The 13,764-nt window shown below is 36.5% G+C and overlaps 1 protein-coding gene across 5 annotated transcripts in view; it reads right to left on the bottom strand.

The window, feature by feature from the left end:
• The window catches only part of TP63 (tumor protein p63), a 300,635-nt gene that overhangs the window by 261,612 nt on the left and 25,259 nt on the right, over positions 1-13,764 (bottom strand). For 3 of the 5 annotated variants that reach the window (XM_055110783.2, XM_055110785.1, XM_055110787.2), the window contains exon 1: positions 4,174-4,500. In XM_055110783.2, coding sequence (XP_054966758.1) covers positions 4,174-4,235 — 62 coding nt within the window. In that variant the 5' untranslated portion in view covers positions 4,236-4,500. Of the gene's footprint in view, positions 1-4,173; positions 4,501-12,436; positions 12,562-13,764 lie in introns of those variants that run through there. The other 2 variants (XM_055110786.2, XM_055110784.1) reach the window with 1 other exon arrangement.

Genomic DNA, 13,764 nt, shown 5'->3' with positions numbered 1-13,764 from the left:
ATTGAGGAAAGTCTAATGAGGGGGTAAGGAATATGATGTGGATCCCTAGAATTAGCAATGGCGGGAAATGGTTACTCCTCCTAAGCTTGAAGAAAAGGAAGGGGAGGGAGTAACTACTCAAAGTCAGGGGACTCGGACCTGCAGCAAGGGCCTCTGAGAGGATCTGCAGCCTTTAGCCAAAAACCAACAGGGAGTCAGCCAGGGAAACCAATATTCCAACTTCACTCTCCTGCAGGAGATTGCTGCTGGTTGAATTCAACAGGAAACCAGAGAAGAAAAGACCTGTTAAAGCAATTATCAGGAGGCAGGTTCTTGAGGCAAAGAATGAGAAAGAAAAAGAACAGATGTGGAGGAGCAAGTGAAGGACGCCCAACACAGAGCTGCATCTGCCTTTAGGTGATTTTATCTTACAAATGAAATGATCTTCCACCGTAACTTCATTGTCATCACTCTTCCTTTTGGGATATATTTAGAAAGTACAGCTAATAAAGTTGACCTTTACGCCAGTAAAGAATAAAATTCACAACAAATATGTAATTCACACACAAAAAACACACTTCGTATTATCCATATAGTATTTTAATAGCTCGATGCTTCTTTGGAATACAGGATGACTAAGAAAAAACAATATAAAATATTTTACTGGTGGTTCAAATTGAAATGATGTTTACTTTTCTCTAATTTTTAGCCCTCAGTGATCACATAATTTCAAAATTTAATTTTGATTCATGTTTATCATTTTAACTGGTTTATTTTTTGAAAAAATACTTTGAAAGAATTTAATCTATTAAAATTACTTTGTTAAAAAATAAATTTTGCAAAGTAGATGGAAATTCTAGAAATGAAAGAATGGAAAATTGCCCAAGTTTTAGCCCAAACAATAAATTAACAAGGATGTATCTTCTGAAGTGCTAAATTTTAGATTCATTTTCAATATTCACCTAATACAAAATAAGCAACAAACAGAATTTATTGTGTACAAGTTTCTATTCATAAATTAATGGTAACGAACCCACTGACTTATTTATTGAACTTTTATAATTTCATCTATAGTTCAATATTTTAAAAATTAAGTTAGTATTCAAATGGTAATGTGATTTTATCCAACTTTTTTCCTCTTTGTATTGTTAATATTATCAAAAGGGGAACTTAATAAGCTCTAAGGTGTTAACTGCCTTTTTGGTTTTCAGAAAAGTTTTTGCAAAGACTAAAGTAAATTAGCATTAACATCAGGGCACAACGAAATGCTCAATATGGTAATATGTTTAAGTGGAAAGGAAAAAAACAGAGGATGAAGTCCCAATTTTAACTTAGAGAATGATTACCATCAACCTTTGAAACATGTATTTAAACACTTTTTTGGAATGGCATTAACATTTAGTAATAAAAGATAACACCTGTCATTTTTTTCTATTCTGTAAGGGAATTCATAAATTAAGGTAGCTTGGAGTTAAAAATATCAAGATATCCTGTTCTTTCTTTAAAAAATTATCTTTCATGACTTCTTTCTAAACACAAGGTCAGTAAAGACAAATTTAACTATGTAGATGACTATGATTATGGAATGATTAAATTTGGTCTTTCTTAAAATAGCTTTTTGTAAACTGAGAACTACAACGGTTGTCTGCTTAGAAAAACCAGCTCAAACCCATTTACTCATGAGGTATCAAAGAACATATTGTTTGATCCTTGCTTTGACCATATACATTATCATACTAATTCCTTCAGTGATATTTCATTTATTCACTTGTTTATTCACTAAGTAATAAACGTTGGAAAATAGTAATAATTCAGTCCTTAAAACACATGACAGTTAAAATATTTGAGGAAAATATATTTTAGATTAAATATATAAGTATACAACATTAAATAAATGAATGTAACAGTCACATCTAATTCGTTTTTGTATTTGCAATGTCTTCCCCAGAGCAGATGCTTAGTAAGACTATGTTTCTTCACCTTAATGTTTTTGCTGGTTAAGCTTGCATTACAAATGAGAAGTACACATTCTTGCCTAAAATTATTAGGCAAATAATTGCTCCCTGGCCATTCTGAACCATAGTCTCACAGCTTCTCAACATGCCCCCCTGCCTTCCCCAAAAGTATCAGGCACCATGATTAAAGCCCAGGGCATTCTAGGAAAATTTAAAACTACTTAAAAATACTATGTAGCCATAAAAAAGAATGAGATCATGTCCTTTGCAGGGACTTGGATGGAGCTGGAGGCCATTATCCTTAGCAAACTAACACAGGAGCAGAAAACCAAATACTGTATGTTCTCACGTGTAAGTGGGAGTTAAATGATGACAACGCATGGACACGTAGAGGGGAACAACACACGCTGGAGCCTTTCAGAGGGTGGAAGGTGGGAGGAGGGATAGGATCAGGAAAAATAAGTAATGGGTACTAGGCTTAGTACCTGAGTGATGAAATAATCTGTACAACAAACCCCCATGACACAAGTTTACCTGTATAACAAACTTGCACTTGTACCCCTGAACTTAAAATAAAGGTTAAAAAAAAAACAAAAATACTATGATTGCTTAGAATATTACAGTATGTCAAAAACTGAGATGACATTTGCTTCATGAACTAATAGATCGTCAAGGTAATATAAAAAGTAGTTTCTCTATTTCTTTATATTTATAGGCCTCTCTTATCATTAGAAATGCTTCTAGAGAGGTATGTATGCAGGATTGAAGTGTGGGTTATTAGTCAATAGAAGGAAGTTTCTTCTAAAGCTTCCCTGGTTCCAAGTACCTAGTTTAGGAGAGATGCCCTCAAGAGGAGCATTACACGGTTACTATTTCATCACAATGATCTTCTTAGAACTATTATTTCCAAAGATGTTTAATGGAATAGATAATTTTGAGATTAGAAACAATTTTGAGAACCAGAAAATCTTTGGTGTTTTTCTTTTTAATCAACCCAATCCCCAACTGCAGCTAGATCTAATTTTCCCATTATACAACAACATAAATCCTAGAGCCATTTATTTGTGCTAATATTGTTGTTTGTGGTAAACAGCAAGACACGAATCAAGCCACCACCAACAAATTCCACTGAAACCTTGGAGACCCCAAACTTGCTTCCCCTCTCTCTTTTTTCACCCTTTTCTTTTTATCTCCTCTATTCTATTTATCTTTCTGCGTTGCTCTTTCTCTTCTGCCTTTTCGCACAACCCACCAGAAACCTCACAGGAAGAGAAACAATCTACATAGCCCACATTAGTGTTCTACGTTGTAGCAAATCATGTTAAAGGAAGATCACACATCTTTCACACTCTACTAGTCTACAGTAAGTGAGTCCTGCCCAGAGAGAGCAGAATCTGCTTCTAGTATCAAGCTCCAACAGACACAGGTGGTAAATGGCAAGTTAACCCTTTGTAACCTCACCATTTTCAACACGCAAAGGACCTCTCTCATTAGTCTTATAAAATAAAGTACGAAATCTCATGCTGTTAAACTAACATCACATTGCTACATATGACTTGAATATCTCCCATAACTTTATGACTGGAAAAACACTGTTCAGATTTCATTTACCAGTTTAAAAATAGCAAAGTCTAATTTGAAGCACATACACACACAATTGTGCACCCTCACTAATATTCTCTCTTAGTACTAGGCAAATGTTTCTAAATAAAATTTACCAGAATCACAAGCTTTAAACGTCAGATTTGTCAAAAGATTTTCATTATCAAACATACCAAAAAATATTCCTTATAAAATGCAATGACAAGCCACAATCTGTTTGGTACAACAATGGCTAGTTATCTATTTCTTAATGTATAAATCAAAATTATTTGGTGTTTATTTTGACTTGAAGATTATCCATACATTATTATATCCCTGCCCAGTGACATTTCTTTTTGAGTGAGTAGGTGCTGAACAAGGCAAATAATATATTTTAAACAATCTTAAATGGCGTGATAATTTTTTTAAATGGGAAGATTCGCTTCAAATTTTTTCACTTTGTAGATCCAAATATCAACCAAAAAACACATCCAGAAAATATGTCCACAGACCACTTTAAGTCCACAGAAAGTCCAAAATAATATCACTGTGCTCACTAAACAAGGAGGAATTGTTCTTTGTACACAGCTGACACATTCATAATACACAAGGCACTTCAATTAAGTTTTGAGAGAAGTTATGTCACATTCAAACTCACCGCTGGATGTAAGGGTCAGGGCAGTACTGTAGGGTGGCACACCGTGAAGTTTCAAAATTCATTTCCTTCAACTGTCTTTGATATCAACGAACGGAGAACAATTATATAAAATATACACATATACCTGTGTATATATAGATATAAAGCCGGGAGGCTAAAAGCAATAGGGTCAAATGCTATCAGACATAGAAGTTTAGGCACTTCTCCCCTTCACACATATTTGCAAAGAGGCGGAGCGTTTCTTGATTTTAGCCAATGAGATTCATCAAGTGACTAAAACTTCATAAACGCTCGATTCTTACCAGCTGGGCATCCTCTCTACTGTTGTTCTTCCCCCTCTCTCACGGCTTCAGAGTCCTTGACGTATAGTAGCCACACTTGTTGTTGGCAATTTGGAGCTGGAGGCATCTCTGAACTTCTGATCTCTGTCGTGATTGGATGCTGGCATGAATGGCATCAGAGTTTAATTTCAGCAGCCTGGACTTTTGTAACTGAACTGAGCTGATGAGTGTCTACCCTGCTCCAGCTCCATAACACTTCCTTGTATCTGGATACTGGTTTGATTTGAGGATTTCTGTGACTATTTCTGGGGCTAAAATGTTTTGTAGAGCTGCTTAGGGAAGTTTTGTTTTGTTTTGTTTTTTCATCTATTTCCCTCCCTCCCCGCCCTTCAGTTTCCCTTTCAGCCAACCGCCTGTTGTGGTCACAATCTCAAATAGCAAAGACAGGGAAATTCCTTGATTATATTTAACTTAGAACTCACTCTTCCTCTCAGCTAAGAGATAGAGATATCCCTTTCACATCCCCTTAGAAGCTTTGCCTGACCCGAATAAAAGAAAATAACCCTTATTGAGTTAAATATCCTACCTCAAACACATGCACATGTACTTACATATAATATAGTAATTTTCTTAAAGATATTAAAATTGGAAATAATATATTATTGTAGAATATTTTGAAGTGCACAAATTATTTCAAATTGCCTGTTAATAAAAATATTCTAGTTTATTTTAATCTCTCAGTCGGCTCCACTCTATTCTTTATGTCTTACAGTTTTTGCTGTTTTTGGTTTTGCTTTGACTTGACCTACTTCGAAAGGAAACCATAAAATTGTTCATATATTCCCAAATCAGTGTAATATCAGGAAAGTCTACACACAAACTAATTTATTTCCTTTCTGAATATGGGCTGTAAACTTATCCTGGTTTTGTGGATTTGGAAATTGAATGAAATATGATTCAGAAGCTAAATTAGGATAGACTCCAACAGGGGGAAAAAAAAACCACTCTGTGTATCTAACGGTCACTAACATGGCGAGTTCACATCTTCCTTTCACCCCCTAATCACAGGACACACCTGTAAACAGGTGACATCAGTAGATGTCAAAGTTGTGAGACAATCTAAAGCCCTTTCAGAGAAATTTGACATTTCCCTGTAAGTAAATCTAACTCAAAATGTGTTTCATAAAAATATTTTATTTGTTGCTTCAGCCAGGATGGAAGGGAGAAGCTATTTAAAACTTGACATTCTCTTCCTTTACTTAGCCCGAGAGCGGCTAACATCTGTGAATTGTGAAATTCACAAACAGGCCGGCCTGAGCCCCAGCCAAATCAAACAGCTTGCTCCACAAAATGTAAAACTTGAAGGGAAGATTGCTTAACTAATTAATTATAGATTTGTTAATTGCAGTTAAAGAGTTTGGCTTTCTTCCCTGCTATTAGCAAATATAGATGACCTAAATAGAAGGTTCTGAAATTAAAAATAATCAATTTCCTGTGACCACAGCCAAGTGATTCCATTTATAATGAAAGGTGGAGTGAAGATTTCTAGTGCAGAGCTTCTCAGGTTTTAATGTGCCCGTGAGGCACCTAGAAATCTTGTTAATGCAGATTCTGGTTCAGTAGGTCTGGGGTGAGGCCTGAGACTCTGCATTTCTAACACGTTCCCAGGTTACTTGATGCTGCTGGTCCTTGGACCACACTTTGGAGTGCCGAGCCCTAGTGTTCCTTCTAGCTCTGATATTTACAATTCGACGTCTCTAGGAAATGAGGAAGAACTCTCCTAAATATTTTAAATTAACTTCCAGGGATATAGACTCCCAAATAATCAATTTGCAAACATCTCTAGCGTGTTGTGTTTTTAAAATTTAATTAATTTTTGTTTTTTAAAAGTTATTTTTATTTATTTATTATTTTTGAGACAGCTTCTCGCACTGTCACCCAGACTGAGTGTAGCAGCGCGATCCTGGATCACTGCAGCCTCAACCTCCTGGGCTCAAGTGATCCTTCTGCCTCAGCTTCCCGTGTAGCTTGGACTACAGGTGAGCACAACCAGACCCAGGTAATTTTGTTTTGTTTTGTTTTTTTAGATATGGGGTCTTGCTGTGTTGCCCTGACTGGTCTCAAACTCCTGGACTCAAGCTATCCTCCCGACTCGGCTTCCCAAAGTGCTGGGATTACAGGCATGAGCCACCACACTCATCTATTTTTTTAAAAAATTTAAAAGATTTATAGCCTAACGTATTTAAATAATATCATTTAAACGTATGTCATGATTTCAATAGCTGTTATTTAAAAATCCTAAATTTACTAAGCTAAGAGGAACAGAAATTAAATGGCAACAAATTTTAAATAAATAATTATGAAAAAGATTGGCTCCTATTGCATTATGGAAATAAATGGCGACAGTTGACCCAGGAAAAAGAGGCAAACTCTCTAGAATTCAACAGAACACCAGTAGCATGCAACCATACACGATCAAGTGAAAAATAAGTGGCAATTATATTATGATTACCATAATTGCCTCTTATATTTATAGTTCATCCTTCTTCTCTTAGGGGACTAAGGTGACTATACAAATGCATGAATTATATCTTTGGTGTGCAAGGTGGAAACTTTTCCAAGACTTTGAGTCTTTTAGGCAGAAATTGTAATATAATAACGTACATAGAAGTCTAGGAAAAGTAATTGCCTTTCTGACCATGACGTGCCTGTTTAAATGATGTTTGTGAAGACTTTAGATTTGTATGGAGGGGAGAAGAAAGTACCCTAAGGAAGGAAAGGTGTTTTGGACTTGGACCACTGAGCATAATGTAGGAGAAAGGGAGACTTTGTTCTTCTTGACTCCTAGGAGCCAAGAACATGCGCTCTGCCAAACTCAGGGGTCTATGATACAAACTCTGCTCACTTACATTCATGAAAATTATTTTACAACTGCTCCCCTTCATGCACTTTCCTCTAGGTTGCATATTTTTCTGGTTGCTCTTGTGCCTTGGATCATATTTTGCCCTCCACCAGGAATGTTTTAAAACTCCATCTGCGCATATTCACATCTTGCTCATCCTTCAAAGACCAAAAATTCTCCCTCTTTTTTCCACATAAAAGAAACCTTCCCCACTTCTACTGTCCTACATAATTATATCTGCACTTTTTTGTGTAAGGTCACCTATAACTTTCTTCCTGGATTCTAGCTATTTTTGAATAGACTCATCTCCTGTACTGGATTGTGAACAGCTTGAGGGCAGGCTTGCTATTCTAATTCATCTCTGTGTTTTCAGGGGCTAGCAAAAATATTGCACAATGGATGAATAACATGTTTATGTATTTGCAAAAATCATCTCATAATAAGTATTGCAACTGATTAAAAATAATTTCCACAAAACACTTGACCTCTTAGAGTTACTTTATGAGGTATAATTTACATACAATGAAATTCGCCAATTCCAAGTGTTCAGTTTGAGGAGGTGACACATTAGACACCGAGTAGCCTTCATCGCAATCAAGATTCCAACATCCCTATTACCCCAAAACTTTCCTCATACCACTTTGCAATCGATCTCCCCTCACCACTGGCCTTAGACAATCACTGACTTGCTTTTTGTTTTTATAGATTATTTGTATTTTTCTAGAACATTGTTTTCCAATAGAACTTTCTGTTATAAAGGAAATATTCTATATTTGCACCGTCTGATGTGGTAGCCACTAGCTACATGTGGCTAACACTACTGAAGAGCTAAATTTTTATTCTTACTTAATTTTAATCAACTTAAATTTGAATAGCCATGTGAGGCTACTGGCTACTATGTTGGACAATACAATGCTAGAATATCACATAAATGCAGGCATATGGTACGTATTCTTCTGTGTCTGGATTTTTTTTGCTCATTGATGCCATGGTTTCTGAGATATATTCATGTTGTCAACTGTATCAGTAATTCACTCTTATTATAGCTGCTGAACCTGTGGCTCTCTCGTTTGTTTGTTTAGCTATTAAGAACAAAATCTGGTCTTAGATACACAATTATGGACAGAAGTCCAACAAACTTTTTAAGAGTTCAATCATCACATATCCCAGAACTTGTTCTTGGTCCTCCTGAGGTCTTTGGCAAAATAGTAGCTTCTTTCTTCCAAGACTGCTATAACTCTGAAGGAGAGAGCAAACGTTGTGTAAAGCAGTTGGCTAACCTGGGGTTAGTATGAGCTCTGGTACTAACTTACTCCCAGACCTTAGGCAGGTAGCCTACTCTCTTTGAGCCTTAGATACTTTATTTTTAAAGGGGAAGGATGTATCAATCAGGATTCCTTAGGTATAAACAATAGAAACTGATTCTGCCTACCTAAAGCCAAAAAACACACACACAAACAAACAAACAAACAAAACATGAAAATGTATGAAAAGAAATATGAAAATTCACAGACTATAAGAGACAGTTGGAAAAAAAAAAACACACATCTCAGAAAGGGCTGTAACCAGGATAAATTATAAATTCAGGGACTTAAGAAATAGGAATGGACAGTCACTTCGCAAAGCCACTGTAGGCTTAAGTCAGATTCAACAGCTTTTTTTGAACTTCAGCTATTCAGCTTAAGATTCAAATTCCCAAAAGAAAGATGCCATGTTTGGCCAGGAGAGGCCTGATCATCTGGACTGATGGCCCTACCATGACTGAGCAGAGAGTTTTCAGAAGAAAATAAAGGTTCTGTTAACCAAGGAAAGAGCAATAGGTACAGGGCAGTGGAAAACAACAGATGCCACCACAAGAGGCTTAAAGCAGATGATCTTGCATGTTCCGTAGAGCTCTGGCAGCCTGTGACTATGAGATCAGAGAAACTGAATTCCTTTGTGTCAGGGTAACTGAACCTCAGGTCCTAGCCTTTCCAGGTCATCCTGCATTTATAGTGAGGAGAGCAGGAAAGAACCTTCAAGGAGAGGAGGTGGTGGAGTAAATTCACCAACTATTGCTCAAATCGAAGAGACTGAGTTTGGTGATTTTTAATTGTATGACACTTTTCTGTACATAGCTGCAGCTCAACCACACAATCTCTATTTTAGTAAAGTGGAAGCCAAAGTTCTGTCATGGGGAGGATCCTGCTAACTCTTCCAACTTTGGACCTAATATTTGCTACAGTCTGACATCGATTAGGAGTAAAGCTGGGCCTAGAACTTAAGTAAACTGAATGGTATTCGAATGACTTTAATTCAATGAAAAAGCAAGTGCATTGCAACCTTAGCCATGTGCTTCTTCTGATTTGACCTCCATCTCTCTTCAGGTCACTGAAATTCATCAAATAAACATTTATAGTTAAGTTAATGTCAAGAAGATGCCTTAAGGGAGTGTCCCAAGGAAAGAGGGCATGCAAGGGAACAGAGGCCAATTGGGGCAGGAGGAGGTTGGCAGTTTCTTTAACAGACAAACCTGATACCCTCCAAAGTCACACCCAGTGTCCAGAAGCAATGTGGGTGGGCTTCTTTTCCAGACATCCCTGAACAGCTGTGTGGGGGCTGCTCCTCACTCCCACCCCTCCTTTGCTCAAAGCTCACGTGAGTGAGAGATAAAGAAACACAGGAAGTCCTTATTTGGCATTCCCCAGATTTTTTTTTTCCCTGAACCATTTGTCAGTTGCAGATATGATGCACCTTTACTCTAAATGTCTCAGTGTGTATTTCCTAAAATGAGGAAATACCTTACATGATCTCAGTTCAATTATTGAAATTAAAAAATTATATCCATAAAATATCATCTATTCTACGCTGCTTATTCAGATTTGACAATTGTCTTAATAATCTCCTTTACACCAAGGAAAAATCTTGGATGATATGTTGCATTCAGTTGTCCTTTTTTTTTTAGTATCTTTTAATTAGGAACAGTTTCCCAGTCTTCTTTGTGTTTCGTAACACAGATATTTTTGTAAAGCACAGGCCAGTTGTTTGTAGATAAATACCTTAGTTTAGTTTGAATGCACTTTTGGCAGAAATATCACAAAAGTGATGCCATGTCCATCTCAGTGCATCATATCAGGAATTGCTCTCTTTTTAGAGTCTACCAACAGGTTTTTCCCAGGCCTTCTTTCAGATTTACTGTGAACCTAAAACATTTAAATGTCAAGATTTGCAGAGTTCCTTCCAAGGTCCAGGGAAGTACCTTAGCAATATGTTTATATTGTCATAAATTGTAACATAGACAAATGTGAAATACTGTATCTGCAATATTTTAATATTGTTATCCATCTCTACTCCAATACTCCTTTCATCACCTTTTACCTCAAGAGAGTCGTGATGGAGTGGCTGTGGGATTTTTTAGGGTCCAACTAAGAGGAAGTTGAATAGGGAATACTTTTAGTTTGGGTTTGAGAGGATACATGTATGTGTTTTGCAGTTACATTTATGTATAGCTAAATTATTGCTACTCATCCTGGTGTAGAATGGCTTCCAAGAGCACACCTCCTGCCCATGTGTGTTGGTTCAACTATGGCTGGAGACTACATCACAATATGAATATGTCCTACAGTAATTGGCCTGGGAAGTATGTGAATGCTTTTCCCTTTTTACCAACCATGAAAAATGTGAGTGGAGAAATTAATATCATCAATATTTAATCAAAACCCCCTCTCTATTCAGCATATGCAATTATAAATGCACCACATATTATATGCTTATTTATGATGAGAATGCATGAAATAGAATTTATCACTATTCTTGTGTCTGTAGGAAAATAAACGGGGTAGTGCTGCAAACAGCAAGTATGTCTATCAAGCCTTAGATTGGGGCTGCAGGAGGAAAGGCTGTTATATATTATATTAAAGATTCTGTTCAACCCCAAGAGTCTATGATTTTATGAGTATAAACTTCTTAAAGGCTATATTGACATATGATTCATCTATTATTCTATCTACATAAAATCATTTTGTTCTAAAATGATTTGAGTTAGCTTGTGAAATACTTATAACATTAAAAACCACACATATGTAAAGTTATGGGGGTGGGGGTGACAGGGTAATGAGGTAGCTTAATGAGTATAGAGTTTCAGTTTTGCAAGATGAAAAATTTACGTGATCTGCTGCAAAAGAATGTAAATATATTTACCACTATGAAACTGTACACTTAAAAGCAGTTAATATGGTACATGGCATTAATATATGCTTTCTACCATAACTATGGATTTCTAAATAATTTCAAAAACATATGTAGGTATATGAGGAAATTAATACTCAGCATAAACATCAATGGTAAGTAAAATAAGACAAAAATCAAAGATAGTGTTTATTCACAAACTGTATAATGTGAAGTTCCATACTTGTGCTAAAGCGCCATGAATTTATCTGTGAACTTCTAAACAGCCAGTGTAAGAGGACTTATATTTATTTATTTATTTTTTATCCACAATAATAGCTTTGACTGTTGTTATACATAGCACACTCTAGGTTTTGAACGAATAAAAGGGAAACATAATACATACTGAGTCTTCCAAATAAATTGACCTTTAGTCCGTCTGGTCTCTGGTTATAATGCATTTGGTTGATTGCTTATTGCAAATACATTACAGTGAATGATGTTGTGATGCGACCTAAATTCCTAGTGGGGTTTCAGTGTGATTCTCTCACAAGACTCCATAGCACTCATTGATTTGATAGCTGATTAATGGATTCAACATGAATATTCTTTTAGGACCTCCTCTGTGTCCCCATCAGTGTGCTAGGGGCCATTGGTAGCAAGTTGATCAACAAAATCCAATTCCTATGCTCAAATAGATCCCAGTAGAATCAAGAATGATCTTCTTTTCCTTTTATCATCTTTAACTTCATAGACAAAAGGATAACTATGGCATGGCTGTGACCCCAAGTTACTAATGATCAGTTTGCCTACTGGGCTTTTGGTTTGAAATATCTGGTAACCTGATGAAGACTGATGCAATAAGAATATGTTTACAGTATTCATGAAGCATGTGTGTAGGTGGGAGATAATAAAATGAAGCATTCTTATTTACCTTCCCTTGGTTAGTTTGAGCCCATAAGACAGCTGTTGCTGAACCTCTCTTTCAGACATAGATTCACAAATTTGTGCCTTGTTGATTTGGTACTGATCATCAGGAAGTCATAAAAGCCACAATTTCTGGAAGGCAAGGAGATGAAATTGAGACAAGAAAACAAAAGCCCAATGTGTATATTTCAAAGCCTATGGCAAAATGATTTCTTTTGGGGGTGTAGCTTCTTGAAATATAGTGTTTACCTAGGGAACATAGCTCACAAAAGAGGGGCTAGAGAGACATTTATCAATTTCTCTTTTTGAAAATTAGCCATACTGAAAGTTAAAAAGAAATTTAGAGATCTAGAGATCATTTACTTAGAAAAAAAAATCTTAGAAATCAGAATGACTTAAAAATAACAAGGCTTTGTATCGTGGTTTATCGTACAGAACACTTTTCACAGACATTATGTCATTGCAACATCTCAACTGTCATGCGAAGTAGATGGCTAGAACAAGTGGTGTCATTACCTCCATTTCATGTGTGAGGAAGCTAAGACTCAGACGGCTTAAGAAACAAACTTACAATCACACGATGAAATAACCATCAGCCACTGTGGCCTGTAATGGACCCAGCTCTAACTCCCAAACCTGAATTCATCCACTCAATGAAATAACATTAATTAAATGCCTATGGTATGCCTGGTGTTGAGACGGGATTTAGGAAAATAAAGATAAATAAAACAAAGATCTCTCCTCTTTATATTGCATCTTCAAAACCAGAATTTTTATACAGCTTGCCACTTACTAAATATTTTATGTCCATTACCTATTTAGATAACTACTAAAAACCCTAGGAAATAGCCAAGTTAGGTTAATTGCATTTCACACAGGAAGAGACTCTGCATTAATCATTCAGCCAGATAGTGGTAGAGCCAGGATCTGATCTCAAATTAACCCATTTCCCTGACATTTATGACCACATTTTTGCTTTTGACTCTCAAAAAGATTCATAATACATTTGTGCACAGTCAAAAATCTCAGAGTCCTACATATGCATGGTTTCCAGCACATGTCCCTCAGTGTCTCTTTCCTGGTCCAGTTAGCAGGATAACATAAGCCCTGCGAATGCCAGCCCACAAAGGAAGGCATGAGCTCATGGCGGGCATCCACATTTGGGCCAGGAGTCAAGAATGTTAACTCTGCTTATTTTGAAATCTGGGGCGTGCGCACAGTTTAAGCATGTGGGGGTGGATGCACTGATCAAATGCTTCTGTGGGATGGACATGATTCTCAGGGCATCTTTACAGGGGAATCCCCACGGGGTGACCCCTGAGTAGGTCTTGTTTA

This window comes from Pan paniscus, chromosome 2, assembly GCF_029289425.2.
Source record: "Pan paniscus chromosome 2, NHGRI_mPanPan1-v2.0_pri, whole genome shotgun sequence".
Lineage (NCBI taxonomy): Eukaryota > Metazoa > Chordata > Mammalia > Primates > Hominidae > Pan > Pan paniscus.
This window is presented reverse-complemented; position numbering and strand designations above follow the sequence as displayed.